We start from the raw sequence: 19,485 nt of genomic DNA on the forward strand, positions 1-19,485 counted from the left end.
ATCAATAATGTATTTTTTATATTTGCTATTTGATTCTAGTTGACATCACTTTAAAGATGCTGTTCATGGCCCTGGCTGGTTGGCTCAGCGGTAGAGTGTCGGCCTGGCGTGCAGGGGACCCGGGTTCGATTCCGGCCAGGGCACATAGGAGAAGCGCCCATTTGCTTCTCCACCCCCCCCCTTCCTCTCTGTCTCTCTCTTCTCCTCCCGCAGCCGAGGCTCCATTGGAGCAAAGATGGCCCGGGCGCTGGGGATGGCTCCTTGGCCTCTGCCCCAGGCGCTAGAGTGGCTCTGGTCGCGGCAGAGCGACGCCCCGGAGGGGCAGAGCATCACCCCCTGGTGGGCAGAGCGTTGCCCCTGGTGGGCGTGCCTGGTGGATCCCGGTCGGGCGCATGCAGGAGTCTGTCTGACTGTCTCTCCCTGTTTCCAGCTTCAGAAAAATACCAAAAAAAAAAAAAAAGAAGATGCTGTTCATAACTCACTAAATTGATTTCATGTTCTATCCCTTTCTTAGCACTGCTTTGCACAGTGCCTGGCACGTGATGTTCAATAAAATTTGAGTGCCTGGTAGGCTGATCTGCTTAAAGGTCGGAGGCTAGAGGCAGATATTTATTTTAATTAATTTCCCTAAATACTTAACACCATGCCTACTCTTTCAGACACTGGGATATAAATTCTATGAGGGTGTGAGTCTTGATGAATCAATAAATCTCTATCAGTAAGACTATAGGACATCCAGCTATGACATAGCAACAAAATCACAAAGACATCATCTCTTAAACCCTGAATTTCTGATTAAAGAATACAAATGGGTCTGGCAGGTCTTTAGTGAATCTTGTTTCATGCTTTGAAATTTTGGAAATCATAAAGGAGCTCTTTTAACATAATGGAATATAAATTTGGTGCCTGGTCAGAGTGTATTTGCTTGGCATTCAGCTTAAATAGGATGAATAGATGCATATATTCATAATCATAGTATATACTCTGCATATACAAGTTGCACAAATTTAATATACTTTTTGCACTGTATAAACTTAAATATAGGAAACATTTATAAAATGGTGTAAGGGAAAGTTACTATTTTAATTTGTTAATATTTTTGAGAAATAGAGCAATTATTTTGTTTTTTAAATATTACACAACAAAAGTGAAAGAATAGTGATGTGAAAAAATGATCTTTTCTTTGCCCAGCATTCTCTTTTTTACTTATGTAAGTGTTCCACTTCAAGTACCATGAGGCGGGGACTTGGTCTGTCTGGTTCGCTGAGGCATTTCCCGCTCCCAACCCAGTACTCAGCTTGTAGCAGGCACTCTGTAAATGTTTATTAAATTAACAAAAGGAAAAAAAAAAATCGGCCATGGCCAGGTAGCTCAGTTGGTTAGAGTATCATCCTGATACTTTAAGGTTGTGGGTTTGAACCCTGGTCAGGGCACATAAAAGAGTCAACCAATAAATGCATAACAAAGTGGAACAATAAAATGTTTCTTCCCCCCACCCCCACTTTCCTCTCTAAAATTGGTCAATCAATAAATTAATTAATTTAAAAAAATCATCCACTAAGCCATTTCACAAATATTTGAGTACTTTTTTTTTTCTTTTTTTTTTTTTTTTTGTATTTTTCTGAAGTTGGAAACAGGGAGGCAGTCAGACAGACTCCCGCATGCGCCCGACCGGGATCCACCTGGCATGCCCACCAGGGGGCAATGCTCTGCCCATCTGGGGCGTTGCTCTGTTGCAACCAGAGCCATTCTAGTGCCTGAGGCAGAGGCCACAGAGCCATCCTCAGTGCTCGGGCCAACTTTGCTCCAATGGAGCCCTGGCTGTGGGAGGGGAAGAGAGAGAGAGAGGAAGGAGAGGGGGAAGGGTGGAGAAGCAGATGGACACTTCTCCTGTGTGCCCTGGCTGGGAATCGAACCCGGGACACCGCATTGAGTACTTCTTATGTACCAAGGCAGATAAAAATAAGAAGTAGGAGTTCTAGTAAAGGTCATAAATTTCTGATGTCTGGGTATCCCTGAGAAGGAGGGACTGATTCTATATGAAGAAGCCAGGGGTGGCTCACAGAGAAGATGCCATTTCAGGTGGCTCTTTAAGCTGCTTAGAGGGGAGTTACTTCTGGTAGAGAGGCCGAGGTGTGTGTACAAATGTGAATGTCAGAGTTGGGAGCACTTGTGGGCCACACGATGAAGTCCTTGTGTGCAGGAGTCTGGTTGGATTCTCACTTGTTGGGACTTTTGAGGATCATCATAGTCTTTAGGGCAGGGATGAGAAAGAGGACAGAGTACTGTCAGGTCATTGCTTTTCCAGAGAACCAGTTATGTCACTGAGGACCTACTAATGAGAGGCTATTGAGTATTGCAGGGATAAAGTGATCATGGCCCAGAGTCCCCATTATATTATATATTGCAGGTATCAGACACTTCTGTGCACTTAAAAGTGCTTATTTATAGCCCTGGCCGGTTGGCTCAGCGGTAGAGCGTCGGCCTAGCATGCGGAGGACCCGGGTTCGATTCCCAGCCAGGGCACACAGGAGAGGCGCCCATCTGCCTCTCCACCCCTCCCCCTCTCCTTCCTCTCTGTCTCTCTCTTCCCCTCCCGCAGCCAAGGCTCCATTGGAGCAAAGATGGCCCGGGCGCTGGGGATGACTCTGTGGCCTCTGCCCCAGGCGCTAGAGTGGCTCTGGTCGCAACATGGCGACGCCCAGGATGGGCAGAGCATCGCCCCCTGGTGGGCAGAGCGTCGCCCCATGGTGGGCGTGCCGGGTGGATCCTGGTCGGGCGCATGCGGGAGTCTGTCTGACTGTCTCTCCCTGTTTCCAGCTTCAGAAAAATGAAAAAAAAATAAAAAAAAATAAAAAAATAAAAGTGCTTATTTATAGAGAATTGGTAAAGGAAGCAGCCAGACAATAGTTAGCCTGGTTTTCCTCAAACCTGCCTATTTGTAAAGTTACCTGGGGCCACATAAGACCTGAATCCAATCCAAGAGTGTTTGGGATTCTCTGTGGTTAAACAGGCCTGTATGTAATATATTATTATTACTCACACTACTATCATGTCTCCTGGAATTGTACTTAACTCAGGCACAGCCTGAGTCCTTGTTCATGATAATGAACTACCATCATCTCAAAAGCATTAAAGCACCTTCTATGTAGTTTGAAGAGAGTGACCTTCTTCTGGACAATTTTATGAGCATATGCAGTTTTCTCTTAGTGTGTAACTGAGACTTTCTGAACCCAAACAAATCTACCTGGGTCCAGAAAAAAATGTTGTAGTAATTTGGGTTGTCAATGTAATTAGTCATCCTAGAATTCAATTTTGATTTAAAAAATTAGGATACTTCCTCTAACAATAGGAAAGCAAATTTTTTTCTTTTCCTGGATACATCTCTGTGGATTTTTTTTGTGTGTGTGTGACAAAGACAGACAGAGAGGGACAGATAGGGACAGACAGACAGGAAGGGAGAGATGAAAAGCATCAATTCTTTGTGTGGCACCTTAGTTGTTCAATAATTGCTTTCTCATATGTGCCTTGACTGGTGGGCTACAGCAGACCGAGTGACCCTTTGCTCAAGCCAGTGACCTTGGGCTCAAGCTGGTGAGCCTTGCTCAAACCAGATGAGCCTGCACTCAAGCTGGTGACCTCAGGGTTTCAAACCTGGGTCCTCTACGTCCCTGTTTGATGCTCTATCCACTGTGCCACCACCTAGTCAGGTGTGGATTACTATTATTATTATTGTTTGTATTTTTCTGAAGTGAGAAGTTGGGAGGCAGAAAGACAGACTCCCGCAAGTGCCCAACTGGGATCCACCCGGCATGCCCACCAGGGGGCGATGTTCTGCCCATCTGGGGCATTGCTCCTTTACAACCAGAGCCATTCTAGTGCCTGAGGCAGAAGCCATGGAGCCATCCTCAGCGCCTGGGCCAACTTTGCTCCAATGAAGCCTTGGCTGTGGGAGGGGAAGAGAGAGATAGAGAAAAGGGAGAGAGGGAAGGTTGCAGAAGCAGATAGGCGCTTTTCCCGTGTGCCCTGGCCGGGAATTGAACCCGGGACTTCCACACACCGGGCCAACACTCTACCACTGAGCCAGCCGGCCAGGGCCCAGGCGTGGAATATTATTTTTAAATTGTTTTTTGTTTCACCTGGCACAGTTGATAAAGAGTGTTGACCTGGAATACTGAGGTCGCTGGTTCAAAACCCTAGACTTGCCTGGTCAAGACACATGACAAACCATCAGTGAACAACTACAGTGAAGCAACTATGTGTTGATACTTCTCGCTCCCTTCCCTCTCTCTCCTCTCTCTGTAAAATCAATAAATAAAATCTTTTAAAAATATATTTAAAAAATTTTTTTTTTGTTTCAGAAGGGCCTCAGATGTATAGAACTAGATTAGCCATAATCCTCAGTTCACGATGTAGTCATCTCAGGTTCATGCTTGACCCTTTTAGTTAATTGAAAATTCATCTTTGTTTTATTTATGAATAATACACTAGACACTGAGGACCTCATACTGGTATAAGAATTGTACATCAACAGTAGCTTATGCCCTTGTTCCCTGCTCCCTGCCCCAGCCTCCACTAACTGGAGTGAACCACAGAACTGAGTTTTCCAGAGTTACCATCTGAAGACAAAACTCTAAGGTTTTGGTTTTTTATCTGTGATTCCTGCTTCCCTTCCAGAGCTTGGAGCCTCTTCCAGCGAGTGGACCTGATTTTGGAGCATTAGGAGAAGAAGCTGAATTTGTTGAAGTTGAACCTGAAACCAAACAGGAGATTCTTGAAAATAAAGATGTGAGTATTCTGTTGAAGGGCTTGATAGAGTTTTTACTAAAAACATTCATTTCCGTAAACCTCTTAGGAAAGGTAAAGAGCAATTGACCTTTCTCCGTGACTTCATCAAAGAGTTTGTAGCCAACTACATTTCAGAGAGACTGATGACTTAGAAAAGTAGTCTCTGGTTTTAGGAAAATAGTTTTTCCTTGATTATTTATGTGGGAAGTTTAAACAAACACATTTTGTATTTATATCATTTTAAAAGTACAGTGTGTCCGTAAAGTCATGGTGCACTTTTGACTGGTCACAGGAAAGCAACAAAAGACGATAGAAATGTGAAATCTGCACCAAATGAAAGGAAAACCCTCCCAGTTTCTGTAGGATGATGTGGCAGCATGTGCACATGCGCAGATGATGATGTAACACCGTGTATACAGCAGAGCAGCCCATGGCCATGCCAGTCGAGATGTGGACGATACAGAGGAAAGTTCAGTGTGTTCTGTGGCTCGCTAAATTCGAATCCACGACCAAAGTGCAACGTGAATATCGGTGCATTTATAACGAAGCACCACCACATAGGAATAACATTACTAGGTAGATAAGCAGTTGAATGAAATCGGCAGTTTGGTGGAGAAACTCCATGCTGGTAGGCCATCAGTCAGTGATAAGTCTGTAGAGGTTATATGGGATAGCTACCTAAGGAGCCCTAAAAAATCTGTGCGTGAGCCCACATCAAACTGCACTGAATAGGTATGAAACTGAGAGAGTTTTTCTTTTATTTGGTGCAGATTTCACATTTCTATCGTCTTCTGTTGCTTTCCTGTGACTGGTCAAAAGTGCACCATGACTTTATGGACACACTGTATTTCAAAGACTAACTCGCCCTACTAGGCGGTGGGGCAGTGGATAGAGCGTTGTACTGGAACGTAGAGGACCTAGGCTCAAAACCCTAAGGTTGCCAGCTTGAGCGCAGGCTCATCGACTTGAGCATGGGGTTGCTGGCTTGAGCGTAGGATCATAGACATAACCCCAAGGTTGCTCGCTTGAGCCCAAGGTAGCTGGCTTGAGCAAGGGATCACTTGCTTTGCTGGAGCCCCCCAGTCAAGGCACAAATGAGAAAGCAATCAGTGAACAATTAAGGTGCTGCAACGAAGAATGGATGCTTCTCATCTCTGTCCCTTCCTGCCTGTCTGTCTCTATCTGTCCCTCTTTTCTGTCTCTATCTCTCTTGCTAAAAAACAACAACAAAAAACGAACTCAAATTATGCTTAAATCTATACACCCTTCCCTGCTCCCAGAGAAATGAAACTTTTCCTAAACTTTGTAGCTTTTGAAATTAAATACAGCTGAAGAAATGTGAGCACATTTTTATTAATTCTTAAATTAAGATCTCAGCACAGTATTCCAATCACCTAAAAGTTATAAATTTCCCTAACGCTTCCTATTGTCTTGGCTTTATTTTTCTGTTACTTGGTACCATCTGCTACACTATGTACATTGACTTTTTATCCTCCCTTAAAATGTAAGCTCCACTGAGGCAGGAGCTGATGTTTTGTTCACTGCTGTATCCTGTGTTTAGAATAACACCTATGTCATAGATAATCAGTGCATTTTTCTTGAACAAATTAAGTAAACATCTGCATATTCAGTGCACTGAGGGGCTTTTATGGGAGCAGTGGTGAGCGAGCAGCAGCTCCTGCTCCGGAGACAGAGGTGGGAGGCTCCTCGAGTCAGCACCCCTGCCATGTTCACACAGGGGCTCCAGTAGGGCGCACACAGTATGAAGTCGGGTTACAGTCTGGGTCACCCTGAGGTGGTGCTCAGGGAGCACGTCAGGAAGGACATACAGGGGACCGCTGGGCCTGCTGGGTTTAGGACTGATGCGGTCCCTGGTCATCCGGATACAGGTGACCTTGTTCACAGGCAGTACAGAGGTAGCAAAGGGTAAGTTCAAGTCACCAGCTATTTGAAAAAGTATGAAAAATAAATAGGATAAAGTCAGATTCAGAAATGTGGGTCATTACACTTGAAAAAAATCCTTGAAATTAATTTCAGACGCGTCTTTGGCCGTGATGCCTGACCTCTTGCCCTGTGTCATGCTTAGCAGTCTGCGTTCTCTTGTCACATTCAGGTGATTGTTCAGCATGTTCATTTTGACGGACTCGGAAGGACTAAAGATGACATCATCATGTATGAAATTGGAGACGTTTTTAAGGCTAAAAACCTTATTGAGGCAAGTATTCTCTCTGCTTGGCATCGTTTCCATTCCCTCCTGAAGAGCCCGTGACTGTCCTGTGTCCTCACACTGCCGTGTGCCCCGCCCCAGCCTCTGTGTGCATGGCCTTGCCCCTGCCCTGAAGGGGGCATTGGCGCCCCACACTGAACCCTTCCATTCCCCGTACTTCCCACAGACCGACGTGTTTGCATTTCCCTCATCCCTGAGAAGGGGAGCTTGTCCTCTTCTCCAAGGCCGTCTGGCCCTGTGTCCTCACAGTGGTCCCGACACCGGCTCCTTCATGGTGCCCTGCTCGTGCTGCCCTGACTCTCCTTCAGGGCCCTGCTGACCTTGACCCTCTCTGCCGACCCTCTGGCGCCGGCTCCGTTCCTCCAGTCTCCTTGCTGGATTGCATCATCTACCTTCTGTCCTCTGCGGTTCCTTCTGTCCTGCTGACCTTGGAATCACTTACATGCTGGGCAGGGACACCTACAGCTCCCTCGTGGCCAGGGCCAGTGGCTCCTTTCAGTCCTCATTTGACTTGACCTTTCAACAGTTTAGCCATTCCCACTTTTAAAATATTAATATTAAAAAAAAAAGATTAAAGTAATATATATGTAAAATTTTAAAAGCAGTTTAAAGCAATCTAATGGTTTAGAGCAGGGGTCCCCAAACTACGGCCCGCGGGCCACATGCGGCCCCCTGAGGCCATTTATCCGGCCCCCGCCGCACTTCCGGAAGGGGCACCTCTTTCATTGGTGGTCAGTGAGAGGAGCACATTGACCATCTCATTAGCCAAAAGCAGGCCCATAGTTCCCATTGAAATACTGGTCAGTTTATTGACTTAAATTTACTTGTTCTTTATTTTAAATATTGTATTTGTTCCCGTTTTGTTTTTTTACTTTAAAATAAGATATGTGCAGTGTGCATAGGGATTTGTTCATAGTTTTTTTTTTTTTATAGTCCGGCCCTCCAACGGTCTGAGGGACAGTGAACTGGCCCCCTGTGTAAAAAGTTTGGGGATCCCTGGTTTAGAGGATATTGAAATGAAATGTAGATTATTCCCTCACGGCCACACCTAGGCCCGCCCGCCCGGAGTGTGGTACACGCACACGGGTCTGGATAAGCCGCACCCGTCAGCGGTGGGCCCCTACTCCACATTTCTCCTGCGTCTTTCACGTTTGTCATTGTTAATGATGGAGATGTTTTCACATCAGCACACACCGATTTCACAGTGTCTTTGCTACATGCACTTTGTGCTATTTATTGTGAAGTTTCCTATTGATGAGCATTTCAATAAATGGAACATTTTGTTCTTACGAGCAGTGCTGCAGTAAGCATCTCTGTGTGTGTGACAGGACACCTGTGGGATACATTCCTGCAGGTGGGGTTGCTGGTCAGAGGGGTGTGCTCTGTAGTTCTAGTACTGGTGCCATCTTGTCCTCTGAAGAGATCACTGCAGTCCGTGCCTTTCCGGCTGGTTACGAGAGGGCCTGTTTCTCAGCATTGGCTATTGTCACACCTTATAAATTCTAGCCAACCTGATAGGTGAAAAATACTATTTATTTGTTCCAATTTGTTCTTTTTATTTATTTATTTTTTTTTAATTTTTTTTTATTATTTTTTTTTTTTGCATTTTTCTGAAGCTGGAAACAGGGAGAGACAGTCAGACAGACTCCCGCATGCGCCCGACCGGGATCCACCCGGCACGCCCACCAGGGGCGACGCTCTGCCCACCAGGGGGCGATGCTCTGCCCATCCTGGGCGTCGCCATGTTGCGACCAGAGCCACTCTAGTGCCTGAGGCAGAGGCCACAGAGCCATCCCCAGCGCCCGGGCCATCTTTGCTCCAACGGAGCCTTGGCTGCGGGAGGGGAAGAGAGAGACAGAGAGGAAGGCGCGGCGGAGGGGTGGAGAAGCAAATGGGCGCTTCTCCTGTGTGCCCTGGCCGGGAATCGAACCCGGGTCCTCCGCACGCTAGGCCGACGCTCTACCACTGAGCCAACCGGCCAGGGCCCAATTTGTTCTTTTTAACTATGAATGAGATGAAGCACCTTTTTCACGTCTGTTGGCCATTCACATTTCTCTTGTGAATTACCTGTTGGTGTCTTTTGTTTTCCTTTGCATTACCAGGTTTCCATTAGTATGCTTCTTTCATATTGAAAAGTGATAACTGTCACTTCGAGAATATTTTTTTTTTACTTTGCTATTTTTGGAAGGTGTTTACATCCTCTTCCTTTCTCAACCTTTCCTTTCCCTTGGTTTCCACAAAGCCCACAGTATTCTGGGCTGCTTCCTACTTCTCATCACAATCATTAGACCCATTGTCAGCCTCTTTGCCTGTGACCATCCTGAAGTGTTGGTTTTCCGCGACGATCATTGTCCTGGGTGATCTTATGTCTCCCTGGGTAACCTCATCCACTCTCCTGGCTTCAGCTACAACCTGTAGGCTCCTCAGCCTCATGTCTACCATTTTCCCTATGCTGAGTTTTAGCCCTAAATGGGCACTGCCCACTCAGCATTTCCTCATGGAGTCACCACAAACATTTCCAGCGTGATGTGGCTGAAAACTGGACTCCTCGTCTACCTGCCCAGCCTCCCATCGCCACCCTGACTTCTCTAATTGTATCAGGATGCGATGAGCCCGGAGTTGACTGTCTTTGTGGCCTCCTTGCTTCTCGCAGGGACTCCATCCAGTCAGTGCCTGTCCTCAGCTCCTGCCTGTGAAATGTGGTCTGTCCTTCCCTCTAACACTGTGACTTGTGCTTGAGTGCCCTCACAGCTCCCGGTCTCTGTGGGATCCCTCCTGCCTCTCTCGTCCAGTTTCTCCTCCTCTGTGCTTGCCCACATGGTCAGCTCTGTCCTCAGGAAAGTCCATCCTGTCTCTCCTGCTGAAAACTCTGGAGTAACTCTCCTTCCTGCAGGATGAAATCTAAACCCTGCTGTCTATAAGGTCCTCCCCTGCTTCCTAGGTCCCTTTCTGGCCTTCCCCTTCTACTCCCAGTCCTCACATCAGAGAGGACTGTTCCTGACATTGGAGGGGGAAAAAAGCAGAAGAGTGGTTAGAGAATTCAGACAGCTTAAAAGTGCACATGGGCACACACGGAAGTCTGCCCTACACCAGACGTAACGATGACCAATTAGTTTTTCCAGACCTGCGGACTGTGTGCATTTTAATATGTTTTTTGTTTATGTAAAAGGTATTATGTTATATGTTCAGCTTTCTGCTCTCTGAATAGGATTTTTTTTTTTTTACCCCAAGTGTCTGGTCTTACTGGCACTCTCTTCTTAGTGACCCGCAAGCCCCAGGTGGTAGAACCACCAGCCTGGACACAGGGCCACCATCCATGTCTCTGTGTCTTAGAGAAATACCTTTTGTGTTTCTTCTCTCACACAGGTAATGCGGAAATCTCATGAAGCCCGTGAAAAACTGCTCCGTCTGGGAATATTTAGACAAGTGGATGTTTTGATCGATACATGTCAAGGTACATGCTGTGCATAGTATCTCTGTGATGTCCCTCTCTACCCATCCTCCGGAATTGCAGGAGCCGTTGTGTGGCCAGGTGTAGTGAGTCCTGAAGGTTTCTCAGACAAACAGGGCCCGGTAGTTAGCAGTCTCAGGGGAGTGACTGGATTTGTATGTCGGGCTGAGGAAGGACAGGCGAACTTTGAAGATACTGTCCTCGAAACCCCTGGACGGTCCCAGGGATCTGAGAAGGATCCTGGAGGAGGGAGTCCAGCCTCATGTAGATCGCCCAACCCAGCTCAGCAGGTGTCCACATGGGCTCTTGTAGACTCAGTGTGTGCTTTGAGAAGAGGGCTGTGCAGGTCAGAGTCCATTTTTCATTTTTGTTGCTTTCTTTGCACCCTAGGGCCCTTGCTGGGCCATGAGGCAGCTGCACCGAATTCAGACACTGGTCATCCCACTGGCACTGCACCCCTAGAGGAAGAAGGATAAAAACACTCACCTCTGCATTTGTAGTGCGCCTCTTGTTCTCTGGCAGGATTACTAGCATTCCTCTCATCACATGAATTCCACATTTTCCTGTCAGTTGAATTGAGACCCCAGATCTCTTCCAGGCCCTCCCTGATAGGAGAACAGCAGCAGGAACGTCCCCAACGCAGTGTTGCCACAGGTGTCTCCTGCCTGCAAGGCCGTGTTTGAGCTCTTCTATCACAGAAACCAGACACAGGCGTTTTGGTGTCGAGGTGTATGATGATTTTGTGTGGCAGTGTTCTTGGACTTTAAAATAGAGAGTGTGATTTCCAAACAAGATTATAAAACAAACAGTCTTCAGATTGCTTTATAGCAGTGGGACTTGCAATAAAGAGAAACTACATGTTCTGTCAGTCTTACTGTTGAGCATTTTTCACTTACCTAGGTGACGACGCACTTCCAAATGGGTTAGATGTGACCTTTGAAGTGACTGAGCTGAGGAGGCTGACGGGCAGTTACAACACCATGGTCGGGAACAACGAAGGCAGCATGGTACGGCTGGGCTCTCCCTCCTCACGCCGGACCTCTAGCGTGCCTGTGTTCCTAAAACCGGGGCTGGTTTCTGAACCCTTTCACACCTTCATCTTTATGTTTAAGATGACCCGTGGTTTCTCACTAGTCATACTGGAATTGATCAGAATATGTTTTGGATTGTTGAGAAACAATATTAACGTCAGTAGTAAATTAGGATCGATTTGGGGAATGTTTGTATTAAGTTTCTTGTTCAAATTCCCCTAAACTCCAGACCTAGAGAGTTGGTTTCCCTGAGCCTCACAGTGACGTTAGCAAGCTTAACTGGCCCCTCAACTGACTCAGGTGAGCTTCCCGGGCATGCGCACTCGGCAAAGAGAGGTTGTACAGAGGAGAAGCGATACAGAGGTTCCTGCCAGATCTGGAGTCGAGGTTTCTGTCCTGTTTTTTGAGGGCCCCTTAACTAGTCTTTGTTAAAATGTGATCATTCCTTCTAGGTAAATCTCCATTGTTTTTCCCTTTAGGTACTTGGCCTCAAGCTCCCTAACCTTCTAGGCCGTGCAGAAAAGGTCACATTTCAGTTTTCCTATGGAACAAAAGAAACTTCCTATGGCCTGTCTTTCTTCAAACCACAGCCTGGAAACTTCGACAGAAAGTAGGAAGCCAAACAGACCCTTGAGTACAGTGGCCTGGTTTAAAGTTAAAGTAGCTGCTTATTTGTGGAAAGAAACGGGCAGACTCAGCCGGCACTCCCGCAGTGCCGCACGCGCTGTAGACTTCCTCGTGAGGACGAACCAGACGTGTGTTATTAAGTCTGTTGCTTTAAATGTGTGCAGGTTATAACCACTTTTTCGGCTTTTAAAGCTCTGTCCCATTGTCTCCTAGTTTCTCTGTAAACTTATATAAAGTTACTGGACAATTCCCCTGGAGCTCACTGCGGGAGACGGACAGAGGCATGTCAGCCGAGTACAGTGTAAGTAGCGTTCCTGTTGTTCCCTGTGCCCACGAGGGACAGGGGGAGCGAGAGCCTGTTTGTTTGGTTCCCAAAGACAGCCAGAAGGGGCTGGGGGGGCAAGTGGGCAGGCAGGCATTGCTGCTGGGGTCACTGCTGTTCTTTGCCACCCTGGCGGGGTGCCTCTTCACTGGCGGTGGAGAAGGGGCCACCACAGCAGACGCTGCTCCCCAGCCTCCAGCGGCCACCAGCAGTATGGCCAGCAGTGGGAGGTTTCTCCCCTTCTCCTGTGTTCCCCTTGTATCTCTTTTTTCTAAGCCTTTCTTGAAGATCAGGCTATTAGAGTAGAAAGGTCCCGGTTAGCCCTGTGGTGGAGGGAAGAGGGACGCCTAGTGACAGCACTGGACACTGGTGCTGGGAGGGTGAGAGATGAGCCCCTGCAGGGAAGGGCCGTGTCCTGCTCAGTGTGCTTGGTGCCAGCATGAACTAGGTAGAGACTCTGACCGTGAGTCCAGAGACAGGAGCTGTGTCCCCTGTGAGTGACTGTTTCTCTATGAAGAGCTGCCTGATAAGGGAGAAATGACCTAAGTCAGCTCTACACCTTCTGCGGATGTTGGGAGAGAGCTGAGTCTCAGGTGGCCTGGAGGGCAGGAAAGTGGGTGAACAAGGCTGTCTTCCTGTTCTCCGCCTCCCCTGCACCCGGCACGGTGTCTTGTGGCGGGGTTGGATAAGAAGTCTGTTGAGGTGGGTGCCCCAAGTTGTCACCCTGAAAGTGGATAGGATGTCTGGGCCTGAAGTTCATTTGTAGGTCTGAGGGCTACAGCGGATGCCCAGCGTGGGGCTCATGCTGGGGAGAGTGATCTGACTTCTTTGTAAGAGTTGCAATGTCATTGTCCTTCCAAGGCCACTGAACAGCACCTGAGCTAGTGATGGAAGATTGGCTTCCCACCTGGCTGGACCCCAGAGCTCATGCGGCTCAGGCCTCTGGGTCACTGCTGTTCTTTGCCCTCCTGGTGGGGTGCTTCTTTGCTGGTCCAACGGCTGGGGCCAGAGTGGCTAACATCCACGGTGGCGGCTTCTCTGACCTGGTCAGATTTCCTCTGTGCTCTCGACCTCCTGTGGAGGCACCCCTTTCTCCTTCCTCGTGTGCTAAGATCGGTCGTTTCTGACAGCCAGCGGAGGCACAGCAGGGTACTGGAAGCTTCACTCAGGGCTAGGAGGACCAGTGGGGGTGGGGGTCTCGTACCAGATTTATCTTCAGATGGAAGAGAAACTGTTCGTTACAAAGTTGCACATAGCGCTCAGATTCCATGGGCTGTCTCCTTGCTGGGCCGTGTCCAGCAGTGTTTCTCCTGTGATCACGGTTTTCTCCTTCCTCCATAGCCCCACTGCGCCTTCTTCCTCTGCTTCTCCCCGTTCTCTTTCTGTCTCTTGCCCACCGTTAAAAACAAGGGTCTTGTGTATTTAGTGAATAGTTGAAGGATGCCATATTATAAAGGCTGACCAGGGCGACATCCCACCGTCCAGGACAGAAGGTTGACCATGCCTGTGTGCTTGCAGTTTCCCATCTGGAAGACCAGCCACACTGTCAAGTGGGAAGGCGTGTGGCGAGAGCTGGGCTGCCTCGCCAGGACAGCATCTTTCGCCGTCCGACAGGAAAGTGGACACTCCCTGAAGTCATCCCTTTCAGTAAGGACTTTTCTCGTTCAAGTGAATATATGGATACTTGGCTGCAGCCATGTTGTACATGGGCCTTCACCAGCCTCGGGACGAATTGTTAAGCGTCACAGATTGGTGGTAAAAATGGTGCATCTTGGTCACTGAATTTATGAATGCTACATATTGTTATTTTTTCTAAATGATACTGGTGTTAATGGGAAAAGGTGTGTGTAAGAGCTGATTGGAATTTTAGCTAAAAGCTGCCAAGCTGACCTTGGTCAGGGTATCCCTCTGCTTGGTGGAATGGACCCAGTGATGGGGTCGTAGCCGCCTCCCAATGAATGAGACTGCGCTATGCTCTGGTTCCTGCAAGTATGACACGGGGCCGACGGTGCCGCCCTCCTCACCGAGTCTTCATAAAGATGAGTGGTGTGAGGGTGGCAAAGTGCTTAGTGCAATGCCTCGCATACGGCCAGAGCTCAGAAGCGTTGTTTATCAAGCTGTCTGAATGAACGCACCCCCGTACCAATTTCTTGTAGCACGCCATGGTCATTGACTCTCGGAACTCCTCCATCTTACCCAAGAGAGGCGCTCTGCTGAAAGTGAACCAGGTAGTATTTCTCGTATTCCTCCTCTGTGTTCTCTGCACACTCGGGACCCTGGGGGGAGGGAGTTGCATTTTCAATATTGAACGTTTTCCTTAATAGTAAAATTCTTTCTAGAATGGCTTGCTAGGGTGTCAGCCACTCTCAGGGTTCAATCTTCTCACTTCACGCAAAGGGACATAACATTCTGGCCTTTTTGGTGTCATGTGATAGGAGGCCAGGAGGAAGGTTGTACTTTGGTGGGAGTGGTTTCCTTGAAAGAACCCCTCACAGCAGTGGTGTATGCAGCCTGTTGGGGGAGACTGCACAGGCGGAGAGGCCGGCCGCCTGCTCGGGCCCTGTGCCTCTGTCTGCCTAATCTTCAGTGTCAGGAATGGCCGGAAGTCAGAGTTTTATATGAAATAGGCCAAATTGTAAAAGATTGGTTAATTTTTTTTCAAACACCGATGGGGCCAAAAGAGCCTTCTTATCCATAGAAGCTCGAAAGGTTACATTACCAATGTTTTTCCTCTCACATGTCAGGCTCACGTACCCTAGTCCTCAGTGCGTATGATGTTCTGTGTGTCTGTTGGGCCCCTGGTCCCATCTGGAACAAGGTGGACGCAGCCTCTGGGAGACAGAAGTGGTCTGTTAGCTTTTCTAAAAATGCAGAACAGCGAAATTAAATGGCCAATGCTGTGAGGTTGTTTAGGAACCTATGTGGTAATCTGCTCTGCTTTGACCTGTGGCCTCTTTCCCACAGGAGCTGGCTGGCTATACTGGAGGGGACGTGAGCTTCTTAAAAGAAGATTTTGAGCTTCAGTTGAATAAGCAACTTTTACTTGACTCAGTGAGTATCTGGGCAGAGTGTCATCACCTGCATGTTTAGCCCTGGTTCTGGGACCGCAGGCCCGAGATCTGAAGCACTGAGTGGAAGCCAGGTCCTTAGTCCTCCACACTGAGTACTCGTAAGTGCAGCCAGGATGGAGGTCTTTCAGGAGAGGTGGTAGCTGTTGTTCCACAGCAAGGGGGTCTGTAACTGTGACAGCATTCCTTCCCCGTTTGCCGACCTGGGCCGCGGAACAGCGGCTGGAGACATGCAGCTTCCTTTCCCTCATGCCGCTTCCAGAGGAATTCGGAGCCTTCGCCTCAGTTGGCTGGTCTGCAGGGCTCTGGGCACTTCCAGGAAAGTTTCTTTTTAGTCTTTCATCCACTTGGATGCAGCTTCTCCTGGCCTACTCAGGACTGAGGAAGGAGTGACCGGATTCTGACTGGGCTTATCTCCAGTCTTCCCAGCACCTGGGTGACTGGGACAGCTCTCTGTCCCCCGCTGCCGCCTGTGCATTTGGCTGCCTGAAAACTTGGGGCAAGGACTGAATTTTGATGAAGTGACACCAGCGTCCCTTTCCAGGCAGCATAGTACTCTGAGGTCATTCCCCACTGCTCCCAGCCAGTCCTGCACTGCCTGTGCTCTGAGTCTGGCCCTGGCCTTCCCTGCCGCTGCTCTGCACAGGCTGCGAGCTTGTGGCCCCTCCCCTCGCCCACTCTACAGCCCTTGGCGTTGTCCTCTGACCCCAGCATGACCGTGCTCTGCTTCCGCGGGTCAGTTCCTCCTCCGTGGGCCCCTTTCTTGGCTCGCTGCTCTTCCGCCTCCTGGGGTGTCTTTCTCCAGATTCTTGTAGAGTCACCCACCCTGTGGCCGCAGCTGCCATCCTGTGCCCCCAGAGCATGCCTGGCTCTCCCAGCATCAGGTCCATGTGCTACTTTATGTTTCGACTCTGTTCCTCACACACTTCAAGTTCCACTTGTTAGAAGTATTCTCTTCTGAAATCTGTATCCTGCATCTGGGCCCCTGACCCACTGACTTGCACAGCTGTTTGCCTGGCTGCCCTTGACCTTCTCCCTGGCTGCTCTGTGTCCTCACTCTCAAAGCCACTAAGCCACACTTCCTGTGTCTGGAAGCCCCACATGTTGCTCTTATCCTAAGTGTATCCACAAAACACTTAGACTGTGGTATACCTGTGTTTCTCCAGCTGTACTAACCTACCTTCCTATAGGCCATGCTCTGCCAGAGCTCAGCAGCTGCAGGCACTTGGCCAGTGACCGGTGACCAGATCCCGTGCGCCTTCTACCTGCTGATGCTTATGGCAGTGAGGGCAACCTGCTTGTTTCTGTCTCCATAGGTGTTCTCAGCGTCCCTCTGGGGTGGAATGCTGGTCCCCATGGGTGATAAACCATCAAGTATTGCTGACAGGTGAGTGAGTAATAAATGGGTGATGGGTCATTGCCAATGTTTTCCTTTGGCTCTTTTTGGTTGTTTTTTTGTAAGATGTCTTACAGAAGTTGATTTAAGAGAGCAAATATTTCAAATTTTACTTCAGCTTTTATGTTTAAGTTAATTTAAGAATATCCAACATACCTCATAATTAATATTTTTGCCCTTTTGCTGGAGGGAGTCAACTTTATTATATACTGCTCACAAAAATTAGGGGATACTTCAAAGTGAATGCAAAGCGATAAAAAAAAAGAAGCATTTGATTATTTTTATATTAAACAAGAACATCAGAAAAGCAAATGACAAATCAAAGAAAGTTGTTCAGTTATGCAAATGAGATGCAAAACCAACTTATTTCATTGATAAAAATGCACTATACAAAAAGGCTGAAAGTACTGGAGTATCTGCACATTCCATGATCCCCTAATTTTTGTGAGCACATCCAAAAGAATTCATATTATCTTTAGGGTGTGAAAAATAATTTTCATATATGTTGCAGAAATATAAAAATAGAGGAACCTTTAAGGAAGTAAAAGCAATCCTGCTCAGAGATACGCGGAATTAACACTTGGGACGACTTCCTTTTTGTTTGTTTTTTGTGGACGTGTGTTTTATGTGTGCATATACATTAGCTGATATACATGTCTGTGCTAAAGTGTTGGTATGGTGTGTTTTGTGTACAGATTTGTGTTCTCCCTGCTTTTTGAAAAAGTTTCAAAGAAATTGTAGAGCAAACCATTCCCCAAGTCATAAGAAGTTTTTCATGAGAGCATTTTAATGTTCCTTTATTTGCACATAAGTAACACTGTGGAGAATCTGATTTTGTAAATAATTTTTGTTCTCTTTGTTTTCTGAGAAGAGATTCCTAAACATGGGATTACGTCTCAGAAGTGTAGGGGACATTTTCAGGCTCATGGAGAAGGTGTGGAGCCTGCTCTTTAGAAGCTGATAGCAGGCTGTGCTCCTGCCAGCAAGTGTGGGGATGCCCTAGTGGCTTTGAAATACTAACAACTTCTTTAGGGCAAGAAACTCCCTCAGTAACCTCGCATGAACTAAGATGTTGTAGCTTAACCTAGTTCAGCATTTTTATATGGTTGTTTGGAAGTATAAAATTTTTAAATCTCTAAACTCTAGGACCGAACCATATCGTCTCTATGAATATAATTCACAGAAATACATGTAGAAGTGGAAGTGTATGAAGATTTACGCACAAAGATGTCACAACACTTTCCCCCACGGCTCTCCTAACATCACCGTTCTGTTCCAGGTTTTACCTTGGGGGACCGACCAGCGTGCGTGGCTTCAGCATGCACAGTGTTGGGCCGCAGAGTGAAGGTCTGTCATTTCCCACTGTGCCCCACGTCAGTTTTGAAAGGATACTCTTGTGTAAATTAGTGCAATGATAGGTGTTGCCACTGTGGAGTTAGCACCTAGTAGAGCCTCTGCCACACAGCAAGCCTAGAAAAATGCTTGTTGAGGGAATTGTGGTAAAAATGTATCCAAGGGAAAAATACACAACAGTGACCGATGGTCTCATTACCCAGTGAGGACGCGTATGGGTGTTTTATACAGATGTGTGTATCTTTATACACACGTTGTGTTTTTTGTACATACTGTTCTGTCACTATGGTCCCACTAATAATGATATGTGAAGAAGATTTTTATAGGAATAAGTACTTAATTATTGTAATGGTTCCTTATTTCATTCTAGTGGTATACTATACGTTTTTTAAATTAATAGACATTGTTTTGTTTTGTTTTTTTGAGAGAGGCCGGGAGAGGGAGAGACAGTAGTATGTGCCCTGACTGGGGAATTGAACCAGCAACCTCTGCGCTCTGGGATGATACTCCAACCAACTGAGCTATTTGGCTGGGGCTTAATTTTTATTGATTTTTAGAAAGAGAGGAAGGAAGAGGAGAGGGGATGGGAAGCATTTGTTGTTCTACTCAATCATGCATTTTTTGGTTGCTTCCCGTGTGTGCCCTGACCAGAGATCAAACCCACAACCTTGTTGTTTCAGGATGACGTTCTTAACCGCCTGAGCTCACTGGCCAAGGCCTATAGACATTATTTTTGAAAGCAATTTTAGGTTTATAGAAAAACTGAGCAGAAAGTAGAGGCCCTGTGGCCTCCCATAGCATCCTTTATAACATCGTGTACTGGTGTGCAACATCTATTACAACTGTGAGCCAGTGCCTACGTATTATCACTGACTACATCTTGTGGTGCACATGAGGGTTCACTCAATGGCTTTGGCAAATACATGGTGGCCCAGAGCAGCTGCTGTAGTATCACACAGAAGCTTTACTGCCCAGAGGTCCACCGTGCTCTGCCTACTCATCCCTTTACCTCCCCCAACCCCTGGCAAACACCGAATGTGTTACTGTCCTCAGTTTTACCTTTTTCAGAATGTTCTATAACTGGAACCATGCAGCGTGTGCCCTTTCCAGACTGGCCTCTAAGCTACGGGCATTTAATGTTCCTCCAAGTCTTTTTATAGCTTATTTGCTAGTATGATTTTATTGCCCAACAATATTCCATATAATAATATAATAAATTCTA

At 47.2% G+C, this 19,485-nt stretch overlaps 1 protein-coding gene across 1 annotated transcript in view; it reads left to right on the plus strand.

Annotated features, from left to right (window-relative positions):
• The window catches only part of SAMM50 (SAMM50 sorting and assembly machinery component), a 29,211-nt gene that overhangs the window by 1,639 nt on the left and 8,087 nt on the right, over positions 1-19,485 (plus strand). Inside the window, exons 2-12 of the mRNA XM_066358624.1 lie at positions 4,678-4,788; positions 6,902-7,003; positions 10,382-10,469; positions 11,367-11,473; positions 11,977-12,107; positions 12,338-12,425; positions 13,965-14,093; positions 14,603-14,674; positions 15,411-15,497; positions 16,831-16,901; positions 18,190-18,257. Of these exons, the coding sequence (XP_066214721.1) occupies positions 4,678-4,788; positions 6,902-7,003; positions 10,382-10,469; positions 11,367-11,473; positions 11,977-12,107; positions 12,338-12,425; positions 13,965-14,093; positions 14,603-14,674; positions 15,411-15,497; positions 16,831-16,901; positions 18,190-18,257 (1,054 nt within the window). The remainder of the gene's footprint in view (positions 1-4,677; positions 4,789-6,901; positions 7,004-10,381; positions 10,470-11,366; positions 11,474-11,976; positions 12,108-12,337; positions 12,426-13,964; positions 14,094-14,602; positions 14,675-15,410; positions 15,498-16,830; positions 16,902-18,189; positions 18,258-19,485) is intronic.

This window comes from Saccopteryx leptura, chromosome 1 (genome assembly GCF_036850995.1).
Source record: "Saccopteryx leptura isolate mSacLep1 chromosome 1, mSacLep1_pri_phased_curated, whole genome shotgun sequence".
NCBI classification, from domain to species: Eukaryota; Metazoa; Chordata; class Mammalia; order Chiroptera; family Emballonuridae; genus Saccopteryx; species Saccopteryx leptura.